This window comes from Amphibalanus amphitrite, unplaced genomic scaffold, assembly GCF_019059575.1.
Source record: "Amphibalanus amphitrite isolate SeventyFive unplaced genomic scaffold, NRLGWU_Aamphi_draft 000369F_arrow, whole genome shotgun sequence".
NCBI lineage: Eukaryota > Metazoa > Arthropoda > Thecostraca > Balanomorpha > Balanidae > Amphibalanus > Amphibalanus amphitrite.
The window spans coordinates 4,710-23,728 of record NW_024881863.1 but is presented as its reverse complement, the minus strand read 5'-3'; the positions used below and the strand labels follow the sequence as shown (position 1 = coordinate 23,728).

General features: G+C 51.6%; 1 protein-coding gene across 2 annotated transcripts in view; it reads right to left on the bottom strand.

Annotated features, from left to right (window-relative positions):
* The window catches only part of LOC122389705 (CKLF-like MARVEL transmembrane domain-containing protein 7), a 30,130-nt gene extending 11,444 nt beyond the window's left edge, over positions 1-18,686 (bottom strand). For both annotated transcript variants that reach the window (XM_043381990.1, XM_043381989.1), the window contains exons 1-2: positions 18,623-18,686; positions 16,522-16,712 (exon numbers count right to left, since the gene is read on the bottom strand). In XM_043381990.1, coding sequence (XP_043237925.1) covers positions 16,522-16,632 — 111 coding nt within the window. In that variant the 5' untranslated portion in view covers positions 16,633-16,712; positions 18,623-18,686. The remainder of the gene's footprint in view (positions 1-16,521; positions 16,713-18,622) is intronic.
* Between the last annotated feature and the right edge of the window lie 333 nt (positions 18,687-19,019).

Sequence of the window (19,019 nt, the reverse complement as noted above, 5' to 3'; positions counted from 1 at the left end):
AATTGAAAATCCGAGATAGCCAAAATGTTTGTTGGTTGATTGTAAGTTGAACCATATAAAGTTTTTATCATAAAAAGCCAATAGTTTCTGAGTTATAGGCCGACAAACATAGGGCTGCAGCGCGAAATCCAGGAATTGCCCGAGGCTATATCTCGGAAACCGTAGTTCGAAGAAAAAAATCCTTGCCACAGCTGGCTTCCCCGCCCATCACAACCCCTTCCACCAGTTTTCAACGAAGAATAAAATATGAGGGTGCAAATTTAATTTTTTATTTGTCGATTTGTCGTGGAACGTCGATTAGTCGAAATTAGTTTCGATTAGTCGAAATGTAAATTTGCCGAAAAGTCAATTAGTCGAAATGTAAATTTACCGAAATGCCAATTAGCCGAAATTAACCTAACCTAACCTAACCTGACCCGTAAGTATTAACTTCAGGACCGACTCGCTTTTCAAAGGTAAAGAAACCCACTTACATGTCACCAAAGCATAAGAAAAACAACCAAACCCCACCTAACCTGACCTACTGATTTTTGCCTACCCGTGGATAAGGAAGAAGATACTCACATGAATGGATTGCAGACAATGATAAGTCAAGTATTTTTAGGTTAAGTGGTTGTGCAGGCCTTCGGCCTCAAGCCAGATACACAACACCTATTGGTTTTCTACATACGCGCCGGCCGAGGTGGTAATTGCTGAAAGGCGATTTGCCGAATGTCATTTTGCCGAATGCATTTCGCCGAATGTCATTTTGCCGATGTGCTTTTTGCCGACGTGTCAAAAAGTCGAAATGCCATTTGCCGACATGCCTTTTTGCCGAAATGCCAATTTGCCGAAATGCTTATTAGTCGTTTCGCCCCTGGTGGAGCTGGCGCGTCGCGGTAAAAAAAAGGAGCGTGTGCGCCGTTACGAGACGCAGAGATTGACGCCCGATTTTAAGGTCCTACGTCAACCGGTGACCTCTGAGGTCAGGTCAAGTTCCCCGAGATACGGTTCAGTGTTTGGCGAATAACTTCGCCACAAAGGGCCGCAGGGCCGCGATTTTGGCAGCATCGTGTTTGCCTTGCCTAGGCGCGTCAAATGATATAATTTTTGTTTGGTTCAGGTCAACTTAGGGTGTTGACCTCAGGTCACGGTCAGGTCAGCACCCCCAGGTCATGAAGTTGGTGGAAAGAGGTCATGTCGCATAGCATTCGATTCGGCAGGTCTTCCTGAGTCCATTGGTGACTTTCCCGACTCGTTAGTTTAATGTGATCGGGAGTTATTGACTGTCGCCGACCCTGACGAGCCTCTGATGGGGGCCGGGACATTTATTGTAGCGGAGGAAAAACTTCGATGAATTTTGAAGAATGTATTGAAGAAATCCGGACGATAGATGATGACGAACGGTAGACGAGGGTGAAATGAGGAGCGCAGAGTAGACAGGTGGACCAGAGAAAAACACAGTGAGCACTGTCGATGAAGTTCACTGTTCAGAGTTCAGATGACACATCGGCGCCGCCGCGGACGGGGCGCCGTCAGAGCCGTTCACTGCACTGCAATACGCCGGCGCTCGTCGGGGCGCCGGCGAATTCGCGCACTGCCACTGAGCTGGGCTCAGTGGCGTTCACTGGGCACACGAACGGGGGTGCCCTCGGAATCGTGCTCGGTGGCACGACTCCGTCACTGTTCACGTTGGCAACCCGCTGGGGGTGCCGTCGGAATCGCGCACGATTCCGTCACGGGTTCACTACACCGGCGCACATCGGGGCGCCGGCGGAGCCGCGCACCGCCACCGAGGACTGTACCCGGTGGCGTTCAAGTGGAGACTGCCCGCAGCGACTCGAGGAGCCGCCGCGGGCACAAAGAACAATCAGTCGTACATCTAAAAGCAATTAGAATATGAAACGAGAAACCTGTGAGAAGAGCCAGAGCAGGCTCGCGCGGCACGTTCGGTTATACGATACGGCGGCGGCGAGCACGAACAGCCGTCAAGTGTGAAGCGATAGCGCGAGTGACAAATTGTAGGCAATTAGAACTTGAGACGAGAAACTAACACAAGAGCTGGTCCAGGCTCACGGGGCATGACCAGTACTGCGATAGATCACGCGTGGCTGTCAAATGTAAAACGAAAGAGAAGAACAACAGGGCAGTTCATTTCGTCGGTGACACACTCCTCCCCTGTGATCGACTTAAGACGGGAGATCACACAACCACTGAACACCGACGGAACATTCTGTACATCCACGAGATTCACGACTTCGCTACGCAGGTTCTCGCGAGTTCTTCCTAAACTACACAAGCACCTATACAGATTTATGGTACACTACCTATATCACTTAGTACTAAATCATAACGAATGCAAACACTTTCGGCACCTTCACAATCGTTCATTGCGCTAGACCTCGTCCCTGGTCATCTGCACATTAGTCCACTGGTCGCGTCACTTTGTCACTTCTGACGCCAGTCTCCGGTGCGCAGTGTTCGGCTACACCAGAAACGCAACGCGAGTGTTCACACGGCTGTTGCCGGTTTCGGTTGTCGTTCTCCAGAATAGCTGATGTGCTGTCCTTCCAGCAGTCAGCTGATCGGTCGCTGCTCTCAGTAGGTCAGCAGGGTCCTTCGTCGCCTCAGTTTCCCTCGGTACTCAAGGTCAGTGTCAACCGGCAGCGCGGCACGCGCCACTCAGCTGAGCTCCCCCACCTCCAGATGTCACTCGTGCCTAATGGCCGGCTGCGCGGACGGGGGAGGGGAAAGCGGTCCATGTGGCGAGCCGGGCTAGAGGGGGACACGGGAAAAGACATAAATCTCGGCGAGTTTGGTGTCTGCTCCACGGGACGGAGGGCGAGATGAAGTTTCAGAAATGGTCTATAGGCCAGGCTCAGTGGGTCAGTGGGAGTACGGTCGAAGTACAGCTGTCAGGATGTGGGAATGATGTGGCGACAAACCCGTTCACTACAGCTGAGCTGCTTCTTCTAGGACAGCGACCACGTGACCGGCCGTGTGTGGGTCGCTCCATTCGCAGTGACGAGTCGTACAGCGCGCACTCGTCTGTCCGGTCCTGGCAGGAGCTCTGTTCTCGAACCAGGGACCAGAGTCCTTTCGATGTGCCAGGTTTTGGGATTTTTTTCTTTCTTCCATCGGCTCCGGATGTGTCGTAGCATCCAGAGTTTCTCCTTGAGGATCTGCACCGTGATCCGATACGGAGCGGCGATCCTCACGGGGTCGAAGATAACCGCAGTTCTCCTGAGCGCTCCTCGTCTGGTCGTCTGCTTCTTACTGTCTCGGAACTGGGCACTCGGCGAGTCTCGCTCTTCGTCCCAGACAGCACCCAGAGCTCCTTCCGCAGGGAGATAGGTGTCATCGTAGTCCGCATCGGGGTGTGCTTGTCTCACATATGGTGTGCTGCTTTGCACTTCACTCGTGTTGTTCATCTGGTTTTCGAGCCGTAAGTTTTCCTTTGTGAGCAGATCGGGACCATCTCTTCTTACTGCTCTGGCGGCCTCTGACACGGTTCGTTCTGGTTGATGGGCGTCGTCCATACAGACACTGCCGTGTCGCGCTTTCGTGGTCTCTGTCTTCAGTTTGACTTGTGCATCTGCATCATGATCGGTGACTGTTTTCTGCGGCACAAGGTCAGCGGACGCCAGCCACGATTCGGTTTTGAAGACGTTTTCTTCCTTCTCGTTCTGGTCTGATTTTTGTCCGTCGTTCAGGTCAGGCGAGAGGCGGTTTTGAGCCGTTCTTTCTTGTCGGATGAACTGTTTCTGATCAGCCGTCTCCTGGATATCCGCTACGCAGGCCACAGCCCTTTCCTGGAATCGTTGCGGGACGTCAGTTTGACTTTTCCGCATGTCTGACTCAGCGAGTGGTCGATTGTTGCACGAGGCGCCAAGCACCTGGGCAGCAGCGTCGGAGTCGGAGATCACCTGGATTTCCGGGTCTTCGCTCGGTTTTCTGGCTGAGGGATGCTGCAGGGATTTTGCTGCCTCAGCTGTTTCACCTGGGTTCACTTTTCGGAGGCGTCCTTCTTTCGAGCAGGATTCTTGAGTCACCTCTTTCAGGTTCTTGTTGCTAGCGAGTTCTTTTTCCGAGCTCAGCAGGTCTGGCCCAGCGGGTAGCTGGTTGTCGAATGAGATGCCAAGTACCTGGGCAGTAGCGATGGAGATCCATCTGGTTGTCACTTTCTGGCTGTCCGTAACTTTCAACTTCTGGACACTTTCTGACGCCGGTATCTTATCTTTGGGTAACTCGTCGATCCAAGATGGTCTGCTTATCTGAGGGCTAGATGGGACGGGGCTAGCTTGGAGAGGGCGGTGGGGTGATAGCAGAGGTTGCGGGAGTCTCGTCACTACCGTTCGCTGTCCCTCCCGTTCAGCTTTCATGAAGTCGTCCCTTCTGCCGGCGTTTCGACGATCATTCATCTGCTGTCGCCATTGTGCCTCCAGCGCAGCTTGTTCCGCTTCGTCTTTGGCGATTTGTAGTTCAATTTGTCTTTTCATTTCATCTTCCTGACGCTTCAACTCCGCTTCTTGATTCTCTATCTCCAGTCGTTTCTCCAACTGCTTCACAGTCAGAGCTTTCATATACGCTGTGAGCCGAGCCTCAGCAGCGGCGCGGGAGACAGACGAACTGCAGCTCACCTCTGTGATTTGCTGTAGTCCGCGCTGTATACTTATTTCATCATCCAGTCTTCTCAGCTCCCTCTCCAGACGCCATAACCCTTGTAGCGTCTGCCTCTTCAACTCATCATGTTGGCGCTTTATCTCCAGTCGTCTCTCCAACTGTTTCACATACAGAGCTTTCTTGCGCGCTGTGAGGCGAGCTTCAGCAGCGGCGCGGGAGACAGATTCACTGCAGCTCACCTGAGACGCCGCGCGGCGGGCTGAGCCGTGACTCCGCCGCGAGTCAGGGCGCGGCCGCTGCAGCGTCGAAGTCTCCATGATTTCTTCTGTTTCTTTCATTTTCTGACCTATGCCGATAGCGCCTTCACTCTACGTTTTCTTTTTCTGTTCTTGTTTCTCCATTTTCGATGAAGTTTCCTCCGCTTCTGTTTTCTTCTGGCCTGATCCGGCCCGGAGGACCATTAAATGTCGCCGACCCTGACGAGCCTCTGATGGGGGCCGGGACATTTATTGTAGCGGAGGAAAAACTTCGCTGAATTTTGAAGAATGTATTGAAGAAATCCGGACGATAGATGATGACGAACGGTAGATGAGGGTGAATTGAAGAACGCAGAGTAGACAGGTAGACCAGAGAAAACACAGGCACTGTCGATGGTCACTGTTGTCCGCCGAGGCGGACACACCGGCGCCGCCGCGGACGGGGGCGCCGTCGGATTCACTCGCAAACGCCGGCGCACGTCGGGGCGCCGGCGAATTCGCGCACTGCCACTGAGCTGGGCTCAGTGGCGTTCACTGGGCACACGAACGGGGTGCCGTCGGAATCGTGCTCGGTGGCACGATTCCGTCACTGTTCACAGCACCGGCGCACTTCGGGGCGCCGGCGGAATCGCGCACCGCCGCCGAGAACTGCACCCGGTGGCGTTCAAGTGGAGACTGCCCGCAGCGACTCGAGGAGCCGCCGCGGGCACAAAGAACAATCAGTCGTACATCTAAAAGCAATTAGAATATGAAACGAGAAACCTGTGAGAAGAGCCAGAGCAGGCTCGCGCGGCACGTTCGGTTATACGATACGGCGGCGGCGAGCACGAACAGCCGTCAAGTGTGAAGCGATAGCGCGAGTGACAAATTGTAGGCAATTAGAACTTGAGACGAGAAACTAACACAAGAGCTGGTCCAGGCTCACGGGGCATGACCAGTACTGCGATAGATCACGCGTGGCTGTCAAATGTAAAACGAAAGAGAAGAACAACAGGGCAGTTCATTTCGTCGGTGACATTGACGAAAAACTAATATGACCTTGATGACGTCATAAATGACGTCACGCAAGGTCAACATTGCAAATGTTACGCATCTAACCTTGCAAGGAGCGCGTCAAATCACGATTCTGTGTGCTTGAGATAGTTGGAGATCGTTCCCGGCGCCAGAATAGCAGTTTTCATTTTCCCGATTGACTTATAATGGTGAGGTCACAAAAATTACCTGACCTCATATGACCTTTAGGCAAAATCCGAGATATACAAATTGTGAGACTCATAATGGATACTAGATCCTGCAAGTTTCATTTCCCTGTGACATCACCTCTAGCCGTGAGGGCGTTGCGAAGTTGCGACATCTGAAGACCGTGCAGAGGTTCACTTATGACGTCATAGGTCGGTGACCTGACCTGACCCGAAAATGCGGTTGGTGTAAAAAGATCCGGCTTGAATCAAAGGTCAGCTATGCCAAGCTTCAGCTCTCTATCGCCAGCGTGTTCGGAGCTATCGCGAAAAAATCCTATGGGGGTGCGGCGCACCACCCGCACCCGCTCCCCCCCTCGGCCGGCGAGGGTTAAACTAAACATATTTGACTTACCCTTGTCTGTAATCTCTCCTAAGGTATTGCCTTCGGCACTGCACTGCTTCGCCACGAGCAATTTGATGTTTATTTCCACATGATACCTATTGGTGCTTTTAAACTTGCTTGTGCCATGAATAATTATTAGTTATGAAATCAGGAGGTCAAAGGATATCATGTGATTTGCTTCTTATTTGGGGATTGCACCAAAAGTCCTAAGTAAATAAACACCACTTAACCTAACCTAACCTAACCTAGGTTTGGAGATTGACATTTCGGCAAAGTTATATTTCAACTAATTGACATTTCGGCAAGCTACCCATTCGGCAGATTGACATTTCGGCAAATTGACATTTCGGCAAATTGACATTTCGGCAAATTTACATTTCGACTAATTGACATTTCGACTAATCGACATTTCGGCAAATCGCATTTCGGCAAATTTACATTTCGACTAATAAGCATTTCGGCAAATTGGCATGTCGGCAAAAAGGCATGTCGGCAAATGGCATTTCGACTTTTAGCATTTCGACTTTTTGACACGTCGGCAAAAAGCACGTCGGCAAAATGACATTCGGCGAAATGCATTCGGCAAAATGACATTCGGTGAATCGCCTTTCGGCAATTTGTCCGGACACCGGTCCACGCCCACCAGTTCTGCTTGCAAGGCCAGGCTGCCGGACCGGCCCGGCCGCCACCGACTGCCAAATTCCGGGAGCGCCCCCGGGTCGTGTCGGCTGCAGGAGCACGCAGCCCGGCTGGCCGGCCGGTACCGAGTTGGTGACGTCAGTACTGGCCGGGCAGGTCCGCCCGAGCGGTCAGCGACCCCGGCCAGGGGCGGCTCCATGGGACGACGCGGCGGTCAGCGAGGCGAGGCACTGCCGAATGCCGAGTGCCGAGTGCCGTCACTGCCGGGGAGTGTCGTGCATTGGAGAGGTCTCCATCGTCGCCAAAGTCGCCAAAGAGAAAATTAGTGTCCACCATCCACCATCCACCGGGCAACTGTTCAAAGTGCATCGTCCACCTTCCTCCGTCCACAATTTACCGTCCACCGTCCCCTCGCCGTTTACCACCCAAGGTCCACCACTGCTCAGCATACCAGTTGGGGAAACTACGAGGAGCCAAACAAAAATTGGATTAGCCAATCAGCGGCTGGAGTGGGCGGGGCGATGACCATATATGGTCATAAAATCAGACAACTTCATCTTTTCAATGAATTTTAGCATTCAAATGAAAAAATAAGGCATAAGAATGTTTTTTAACCACACAAGGCCTACACTCACCCGGTGCATAATTAACTGGCGGCTCTAAATCGCAGAGTTACAACGCAAGGTCAAACCGTAATTGGCAAATATGGCGGATTGAAACAGACGCGCCAAAAAATGTAAGCAGTACCATGGTTTAAAAATGTCATTATTTTTATTATTTTGTTTATGGTTTTTCTAATTGTAGTTAAGTTATTATTTTAGAATTAAATATTTTTGTTTATTGTAATTAAATTAAATCTTTTAACAATTTTCTTTCATAAAACCAATCCATTTATTGAATGGCCAGCTGATTGCGACGCCCAGAACCGGCAGAAAAGCCGTTTTCCTATCGCCATTTTCGAGTCAATTCGCCGAATTTAATCAAATCACACCAATTCCTAGTGAAAAATGGAAACCTTTTCTCTCCAATAAGTGGACGCGATACCGCAAGTACCGGCTTGTTATACCGTTTTTCACCCTTAGTAGCGGGGGCTGCATTTATGCCCATATATGGTCATCAAAAGTCCATTTATTGACCAATCCATTTTTTGACGTTCGCCTCGTAGTTTCCCCAACTGATACCGCCCACAGCCCACAGGCAGCCTACTCCACCCAACGGTCCAGGAAACGATCGTTCCACCGACCGACCACCGTTCACCGCCCGCGTCATCCTACGCTCCACGAGCCTACATACGTCACCACCCGAAAACCTTTGTCACATGTCGCGATCGACGTACCGCCAAAACAGGGCAGGGCGGAGAGGTGTGACTAGCCGTTTGACACGCAGAATCATCACATCACGCACACAAAATGACATGCACACTTGAACATTCAGGTGTGCATTCAGGTGTCTTGAGAGAAATAAAAGAGAGGAGAAAAACATTAAACCACTTGTCACTGCACGCACTCTCCAACCATACCTTTGCACCCAGTCAGCAATATTTATCATACGTGTGCTGTGCTCCTGCACAACCTTTCAAGGAACGTCTGTTATTACGTTCAACTATGACGCGAACGCCAAATTTGTCTGTCATCGGGCGCCAAGGCACACGAATCTACATATAACACATGCGCCTCGGTTAAGTAAATGATAACCCGTCGCACGGCTTCCGTATTGGGAGCGATTTCATCATGAAAAAGCATTTCCAGTAGGTTCTCATGACGATATAACAAACCTTATCCACGAAAATACCAATAAACTAATTTCACGAATTGTCTGCCATTCTTTCGTCACCCTCGCGACACGCCCCAAAATACCACAATAACGTAAAATACCCACCTACGTAAGTCAGTGGGCGGCCAACAACTGCTCTCAATATGACCTGTCAGTTCGACGTGCCATCCTCCTAAAATGGCCCTCCCGGCCAGCGACGGCACGCGTCACGCTGCCAGCTCCAAACCGGCGCCGCTCGTGCCGGTCGTCCCAGCTGGCTAGTCAGCTGAGTGACCGCCGCGCTGCGGAGGATTCTCAGCCAGGACCGAATATGGAGACGGCTGGAGGCGGCTGAGGCGGCTGAGGCGGTGGTGATGGCGGCGGCGGTGGTATGGGTGGAGGAGGCATAGCGGTGGAGGCGGCGGGTGCATGGTTTTTACACCGCTTTCCTGGATTGAACACATAACTATTTTACTGTTTTACCGCTAGGACTATGCAAGCATCACCTACACTTTTACAAGGACTGCCTGCCGAAACGAGCATGGCCAACTGTTCCGCATATAAACAATGTCAACAGAAGAGCGGGTAATTGCGAAATGGAATTCGGCTTACATTCCATAACACTTGTTATGGTTTCAATGAGACCAGACCCATGCTTAAATCACAACTGTGGAACCTCGTACAGCGCTTCAGTGCATATCCTTGAGTAAATAAATATGCAAGCGCATATTTCGTCCTCTGCGTGTGTCTGGTTGCCATGGCTGTTAAATGTTCTAGCGATCATAGCAAATATGGTATGTTGCAAAGGGAATGCAGTTAATGTGGCTCAACCAGATTCATGCTACAGAATGTACAGAATGTATAATTGCAGCAAACTATGTAACAAAGGATTCGTCATCCTCTTGAGCGGATGTCGACCCAACCATCGTCTGACCTTCGAACAGCTGACAGACCTCCGGCTATTGCCTCCACTTCAGGCGACCTCTGGCGCAGCTCCTGCGCCAATATTGTCTTAGCCGCGCTGGGTGCGCCGAGAAAACAACAGCGACGCCAGCGATTCAAGCAAATCACTCCTACACCGCGCAGGTAATCAACAGGACTGCCTCTAGATCGGTTATACGGTACCCAAAAGAAGGAACACCGAGAACACAAGTGAGCAGATTTTTTTAATTTAGGAGCTGCTCCAAAGATTAAAGATTACAACTTCAGATATATTTTTCTTTTGAAATCTCGAATGATACAAATCATCCATTCCAACGTTCCGGTCACAGAATGCACTTGTTGCGCGGCCTAAGCTTCAGCTGCACCGAACGTTTGAAGTCCCGACCGCAGGTGGCAACACTCACTACCACCGGACGGTCTAAAGCGTGCGTGACACCGTCCTGACACGCACCTCCCCCCCCCCTCTGAGAGCAGCTGTGCGGTCTGACAGCCGCCCGCCGCGCGCAGAGCCGACAGAACACCTCCACACCACTGCGGGGGGAGTAACCAGTCACGCCCCAACCGTGCGGACACGCGGAAATGATTCACATTCACTTTGGCAAGGAATGTGCTTAAATGGCGGTGTGCGAAACAGTAGAAATGTCTGCAGCTGTTTGAGCAAGTGCTTTTAGACGTGTTGCTCTAGTCGCGATCAAACTATAATGCCAGTGTTTTGCAACAAGTGGGTTGCCAATGTACCTAATGGAATGACGTTGGTGTCACACTGTGCAGGAACATAGCGACGTAGTGCTGCCGTTTGGCTGACCTGACACACCGATTGGTTCGACATTTGCCTCTGACGAGTCCCAGCAGGAGCTGTGTTCCAACGGACACATAATTACGCTTCAATTGATCTCCTGTCAGATATGATCCAATCCCAATCCTCGTTCGATCAATGATGATTAACGGAGCGCCATGTTAGCTAGTTGAGTTAGATCGATGTGTGGTAACAGAACTTCTTACGGGATAACTGAGAAAAGAGAACGTTAGGACAGTGTTGTTCTGCAGATGCAAACAACTTCGAGCAAGGGGCCCTCTGATTTGCTTCCTCATACTAAACCCGAGTCGTGGTGCTCATATGCCCGTAGACAAATATTTTGATCGAACGGACAAGACTCCCCAATGCTCTTTCTCGTTGCACTACCATGCGCCCTGCAGTCCATTCCTTCGTTCATGCCTCAGTTCATGTCTCCGTTCATGCCTCGTTTCATGTCTCGTCACACTGCACGCGTGCCTCGTGCACAGCGAGCCACTAGAGCGGATGCGTAACGCCGTTTCTATTGTCCAGCTGCGATCGCCGATTCGATACCACAAGCTGTGGTTGACGGCAGGAAACGACAATGGAGAAAACCTGTGAGTGGCAATGTGAAACGACAATGGACAACTTGTGAACGGCAATGGTAGACTTGTGAACGGCAAAGGACAGCTGGTAAACAGCTGTTGGGGAACTTCTGCTCGGAATTTCGTGGCTGGAACGAGCGATATGGATAAGTGACAATCACGTCGCATTTGCGGCGGTTTGGTACTTCCGGACTAGGTCTACCAGTACAGAAATATTGACTGAACCTATCGTTTTGGCGAGCACTGATAGCGATTTGTCGGCAGCTGGTTCGACACAGGATGTCAGATTCCGTAACAGGAAATGCACGTGTTGGCCGAGGGGACCACACAGGATTGAGGTCGAGTGGGTGATATGGGGACCGCATGGCTGCGAGGTTTGGCGCTTCATAGTTGGGCCCGTCATCGCTGACAGAATGACACGTTGCCTTCTATGGCTGATTTTACGAACTTACTGCAAGGTCTGAAATACTCGGCTCGTAGGGACACCTAAGTTTCGGCAAACTTAAAACAAATTTTATGAAACCAATCGAGCAAATAACCTTGCAACTAGCATGATCACAGCCAGCAATATCTCAGCCTCTCGTCCAACTGAATGCGGCGCAGTCCTCAGAAACAACAAATAGCCCCAGCACGGTGGCTAAACGGCACGCAGCGTGCACAGTGCACGCCACATAATGCACCACGTGCACAGTTCACAAGGCCAGTCCGCTGCACAGTAAGCCGATGACCTTGAGAACTCTGCCGAGCAAAACAGCCAGCACGGAGCGGCAAACATTGAGTGATGCCGCCGGCCGCCGCGGGGGCGGCGGCGGCAGAGGCGGAGGGGATGCAGATTGCAGAGACATTGTCTCGGATAGGCAGTAGACACTAGGCAGGCACTAGGCAGAGTGGTGAGGCACGGTTAGGCAGGTAAGTCAGGTAGGCAGGTAGGCAGGTGTAGGTATGTGGGCGGGCAGTTTGGGCGGCGTGTTGTAGGACAATAAATCTCATAGGCAATGTAAGCGAGCCTTCAGTGGTGTGTATCTGTTGAGCATTGAGCGGTGTCGCAGTTTCAGTGAGGAGCAGACGACTGTCAGCAGGCTGGCGTGCATACTGAATGTGCATGACGGAGAAGAGTGGCATGCCGTGAGCGGGGGCGGGGGCGGGGGCGGGGCGGGGACGGGGGCCGGGCGGGGACGTGGAACGGTGACACGTGAGTGGTCACGTCACGCGTGATTCACGCTTTTTTTTTTTTTTTTTTTGAATTTTGCATCCCCGCTAGCACAAGGCTATAGCAGGGGAAGGGAAGTTACTTGCTGGCAATTAGCCAGATCTTTTGTTTTACGTTAAGTTAATTGCCGGCTATTTTATTCCGGCCCAAGAGGCAAAGCAAAGACAAACTTTACGTTAGACCGGCTCATGTGGCGTCCGGTGGGTTGCAAAACAAAGGGAAGGCCGAAAAGGTGCCAGACAGGCGAGACCGATAAATTTGGTTACTTACATAGAGATTGCTGTTGAGACTTGCTGCTGTGAAATTCATTGCCGTGCTTCACACGGCAAACAGCTACACACCTAGTTAGCAGCATGACATGAAATCTACTGTTGGGCGTTCGCGTGATGGCTTCGGGTAGGACGTGTGGCAAGTCGAAATAAGTGACAATGTTTGCTCCAATGCTGACATGCCCTTTAAGTTATATGATATATTGACATCTCAAGTTCTCAAAAGTTCAATGATGGCCGAAACTATGTTGATGGACTTCGGGCATATCAATTTTACTTAATCCACAATATCCACTTATTTTCCCCGTGTATTCTCACACCCATCTCATTGAGCCCTTCACCTAGGAAGCCCATGGTATACAGATTAGCGGTTGGCCTGTGTGTTGGCAGTGTGAACCGACAGGAGGGTGCTTCCCCCAGCCCCTCCCCCCTCTCCCGCAAGGCAGCTGAGTGGCCGCCGGCCGCCACGTGCGCCCCCCCCCCTCCCCAGCTGAAAGTATCGGCTGACGGTTTTGCGGCTGTGTGTGTGTGTGTGTGTACCCACAATGCATGGGCCGCACGGAACGTCGCAAGAAGTAGCCTGGCCCTAGAGTTGTGAGCGCTCACATAACCACTTGACGCCAATGATGAGATGGCATTATTTTACAATGGACATTGGACATTGAAGAGCTTTTGATAAGTTACGTAATATCAGTCAAATAAAAAAAAAACATTCCAATTAATTGAACATTTACTTAAAAATTCCAATGAAGTGACATTTTCACGCTCGTATTTCACGACGTCCTACCACCCTAGACCGAAACTTGCTGCCGTCTGAATCTCAAGAACATCGGCAAGGTTTAGGTAATGGCAGTTTGATTTTTTAAAATAAATATTTCAATGTTCAATGCGCATGTCGAGCGTCGTGGTGGCAAGAAATACGGGTGGGATGGCGGCTGCGGAGTGCGGGGCCTGCCTGTATGGTGCACCACGTCAGCTGCCCACACCTGGTGACGTCACTAGCCGTGGGATGACGTCACCAGTCACACCTGTTGCCACGTCACCCGTGGATGACGTCTGCCGCCGCTGACCTTCATAACCCGCAGAGGGCGGCAGATGAGGTGATCAATCATCTGGGAAGCTGCCTTGGCGCAGATCTCACCTCGCATTGGTAACAAACACTTTTGGACGTGAGTCAAAAGCAGGAAACGCCTATCGAAAAAGAGCACTAGATGTGAGTATCTTAGACACTCGTGGCTCACTTCTGCCAATCATTGAAGGCCAAAAACAACTTGTCTGACCAGCCTTTCGCTGGACGTTGGCGATCAAAGGTTCGTTCAAACAGCCCCGATCTATGTAGTCTGACAGGCCACGCCCACTCCCTCTCCCCCCCTCACCTGTCCGGGGGTAGGGGGCAGCATATGGTCGCTGTCGGTGCGCGACCATGTCACGTAGGTTGGTGAGCTGTCGCCTGTCAGGCAGGTTAGCGAGGGATGTGGGTGAATCAGAATTCCATTCCGCGCAGCAGCGAGGGGAGGGAGAGAACGGAGGGAGCAAAGGCTTGGCGAAAAAATCATGGATAGATATTAATTCAAATACAGGTCCTAAATTCATGATGCCTGATTAATATCAAAATGCACTATGCTTCATTAGCGTTGGCATATTTCCATCGTGTATCAGTAAATATAACAAATATGCGCCGTTCATAAGCCTCTCCCTCTCATAACACCAACGAGACCGGACCGCCGCTCTGGGCGCACTCATGGAAGTGAAAGTTGCCGCCCGTCCGATCCCGCGGGGTCACGACCCGTGCACACGGCACGGCACGCTGCACGGTACCGTGCACTATGGTGGTGCACGGTGCACATTGTACACAGCTCGTGTTGGGAATGAGAGCAATTGCACCATAGGTCACTCCTAAATGAACCGACAGCTCTACGAGAAATAATTTACGAGGAACAATTGGTGCAGGCATGTCGGAGGCATCTTCTGCAGCACGTCTGTGCTGCCGCTCACACGCTATGACAGTGGTGGCCACAACTGACAATATGCTCACCATTCGTAAGTGACCTTCTGTGTTGACAGGAAAAAAATCAACGTTGTGATCTATAGAATAGTGGCTCAATTTAGCGCCAACTCCTTGCTCCTTCTCTGGAAACCGCCGTGGAAGGGCTTCCAAATATTGCCAAAACGAAACATAAATATCGTATGCGTGACATGCAATGCACGCCTGCACTGTCACGATAAGGTGCATCGCTGAACACCTAAGCGATGACGCCATTTATCTTCCCTATGCTATGCTCCACCGCGCCATTCTCTGAAGCTCTATATCATGTCTTTAGTACGCTCTGTCGGCGCCGCCCGCCCTGCGTTGGTGAAAGTGCAGCGCGATGGGCGACGCCGATGGAGTCTACCCTAGCTCCGCCGCCGCCCGTGCCGCCCCCGCCCCCGCCCCCGCCCCCGCTGGAGTCTACTCTAGCTCCGCCGCCGCGTGCCGCCCGTGCCGCCCCCGCCGCTGCCGCCCCCGCCCCCGCCGCCGCCGGAGTCTACTCTAGCTCCGCCGCCGCCCGTGCCGCCCCCGCCCCCGCCGCCGCCGCTAGTCTACTCTAGCTCCGCCGCCGCCCGTGCCGCCCGTGCCGCCCCCGCCCCCGCCCCCGCCCCCGCCGCTGCTGGCAGGATGCCACATTGGCAGCAGAGCCGATGACCGGCGCCGCTGTCAGTGTCCGCTGTCACCCGGTCACTGATGACGTCACAGGTCATACGAGCCGACAGCGGTCACTGATCGGTGACGTCACAGGTCATACGAGGCGCGGCAGTGACCATCGACGGCGCCGATATTATTTATTGAAGCGTATGAAGGATGTTTGCCAAAAAGCGGGGTTGAATGTATGCCGTATTCGATTTCAGAAATGCATCCTCGCATATCGGTGACTTTTCACCGTTGACGTGCAAACGATGTTAGCGGCGGAAGCGCTTGTGTAATGCCGATGATGACGAGGTCAGCCTTTAGCATACGCTCTCCATCAGCGATGCGGAGCCGGAAACGGACTCGGAGCCGAAGCCGGAGCTAGCTGCCGGAGCAGTTTGCTCAGAGCCAGAGCCGTTCATTTGTACGGCTCCGCATCACTGCTGTCCATGATTTGCTTCCATTCCGCATACTGCAGAGTGCAGTAAACAGCGAATAAGTACCGGGCGGCAGTTGATATTTTAGGGAAAGCTGCTTCACCACAGCACTTGTCCAGCACACATTGCGAACAGGATTGAGGAACACCGGCCACCCTCTGATCACCGATGCATGCCTTCATGTCGAGTATGCGGGGTCTGAATACTAAACAGCGACGCCTGACGCCTCAGGACGCCTCAGAAGCCGGCAACAACAGTCGCCAACGCAGCGAAACTTGGACGGTTTGTGTAATAAAGCTGTGTTATAAAGTCCATCTCTATCATACGCAGCAAATGATGCTGAGCTAAGCCACAAAACGACAAGTGCAAGCAATAAGCATGTGAGGGATTTCGCAACGTGACCTTTCGAATGCAGCGCACGGCTGTCGGTCAGCCTAAGGAATAATAAACATGTGTTCAGAAGCACGCCAATCCCTTGTGTGAGGTAGTTGAGCTTATGTGATAATAACATGCAGCCTAGTATGTGTAAGTTTCTGCGTAGATGTTTGTTATCTGTTAAAAAGTGCAGTATCCAATACGCTGTGTCGCCACGCCCCCAAGGTTCACGTGTGCACTAATACCTGATTTGACCCATTTTCGATTAGTCGTGAGAAGTTTCACTTCTACCCGATGAAATTTCCATTGTAAATGCATCGGATGCCAGTTTGTACGGCAGTTGCACCTCAAAGATTTTGTAAAATACACCTTTGAAGTCACAGCCATCGGACAAGCCTTCGGCACTCACCACTTCCACGATCTTGATGATGCCGGGCGTCGTTTTGAAGTGCTGTGGGTTGAACCGGATCCCACTGCCGCCCGCCGGCGGGTCCACGTTGGTCTGTCCTGCCTCGGGCATGGTGGCCGCTTTCGGGTCAGGTCAGGTCACACCTGAGGTCACTGTTCACGCCGGTTGCCACGGCACTGGTTCGCGTGAGCCTCCTTCAAGGGCGGATCTAGGGGGTCGTTTTGGGGGGGGTCACCAGTCGGCCGACATCCCAGGTCTGGTGAATGAATTCTGACGACCGGGGGGGGGGGGGGGGTAGGGAGCGAGTATGTCGAGATCAAAAAATGACATTTGATCTTCGTCGTTTATAAGATGAAGTTTTATCGTAAGTCACTCGGCTCAGTAGTTTTAGTTAGTGAAACCCACCTATATAGGAGCGTCGCCACGGATTTTTTACTGGGGGGGGGGAGGCGGGTCGACCGACTTAAAAACCCAGAAGTAGATATAGTTACCTCACTTTTAGCCTAATGCATTAGTAAATAGTAGCATACAGTCACGATCTCTCTTATTGACCTGTGTATGAATCGGCGGCGCGAAGCGCCGCAAAAATTTGCAAAAAAAAGTTGTCAAAACACAGCTCTAAAACACAAATATTACAACCTTTTTAGCATGCTAGTACAAGCCGGAGTTCCTTCACAGTACACATATGAATTCCGATTCAATTTGACACGGTTGGTGTTATTACAGTCACTGTTATTTCTCTCTTATTGATTGGTGTATAAATCGGCGGCGCGAAGCGCCGAGAAAATTTGCAAAAGAATGTGTCGAAACACAGCTCCAAAACACAAATTTTACCACCCTTTTAGCATTGCAGTACAAGCCGGAGTTCCTTTACAGCACACATATGAACTCTGATTCAATTTGACACGGTTGGTTTATGTAATTACAGTCAAGATTTCGTATTGACCTGTACGTATGTACATAAATCGGCGGCGCGAAGCGCCGCGAAAAATTTGCAAAAACATTTGTCAAAACACAGAGGGGGCCTCCTCTCTACAGAGGACCACCGATCTCTACTGCGGGCCTCCTCTTTTCACAGGGCCTCTTAACTACAGAAGCTACAGGGCCTCCTCTCTACAGAGGGCTTCCTCTCTACTGAGGGTCTCTCCCTTTAAGAGGGCCTCCTTTACAGAGGGCCTCCTCTCTTCAAAGAGCCAGAGGACCTCATCTCTGCAAAGGGCCTCCTCTCTTCAGAGGGCCTCTTCTCTACAGAGGGCCTCCTTTCTTCAGAGGGCCTCTTCTCTACAGCGGGTCTCCACTCTTCAGAGGGCCTTCTGCATTCAGGCGGTCTCCTTTCCACAGAGGGCCTCCTCTCTACACAGGGCCTCCTCTCTACATAGAGCCTTCTCTCTACAGCAGGTCTCCTCTCTACAGAGGGCCTCCTCTTTAAAGGGGTCTCCTCTCTACAGGGGGCCTCCTCTCTACTGAGGGCCTCCTTTCTACAGAGGACCTCCTCTACAGAGGGCCTCCTACCTACTGAGGAGTCAGAGGGGCCCTAGCGGTCAGACACAGACACTAGCGGTTATTCACTGGAGGCCCCAGGAAGTAAGAAGGGCCCTAGCTGTCAGGCTGGTCAGAGGGCCCTGAATGTCCTGACGTGATTTTTGGGATTCCCGTGAATTTCTTTCGCCTCAGACGTGATTTTGACCTGCCAGGGCCCAGGGGCACTAAAAATAAAACAAACAAAATAAAAAATGAAAATAGGACATCACCAAAATTAAGTGACCGAAATCCGTTGAGTTTTTAATTTTGCGTATAGGTAGGGGCACCACGAATTAAATTCATGACCATCCCCTTGGAGTTTTCCTGGATCATCCCCTGGTGCTCGCACGGTTGAGACAAAAACGAGTAAGATTCTGGTCTTCAATACGCCTTTTCACGCAACACGATCCAGAAAAACAAAGGTATTAGCTCAGAAGTGTTTGACAGGTGATTTTGAGCATGCAAGACGGCGTCTATAGCGCATTTAGGTCTTCGGCTTTTGGGGGGGGTCAAATGACCCTCTCAGACCTTTTGGGGGGGGTCATGACCCCGTGGACCCCCCCCAGGATCCGCCAGTGGCCTCCTTGCGGCCCGGGCCGCGCGCTTGACGTGGGCCGCCGCCAGGCCGCCGCGCTGCTGCCAGCACTGCACAGTCACGTGACCCATTTGACCTTCGGATCCAATTCTGGTAGTCAATTCTGGCGCTTTTGTTACCATAGCGAAAAATATAACCCCGTGTTCAAAGTTTTGCTGACGACTAAGATTCTGCGTAATCTGGCCAATGACGTTCGAGAACCGCGGCCAAGCCCCGCTGATCTTGAACGTGATTGGTCGGACGGCGTTTAGAATCTTCGTCGTCCGGGAGACTGCGAACACGGGGTAAGCCAAGGGGTAAACAATCTGTGCGTGGAATGGGGAGTGGTGAATGTGTAAGGCGATGATAGGCTGATTCGTCGATTTTTATTTATACTTTTATC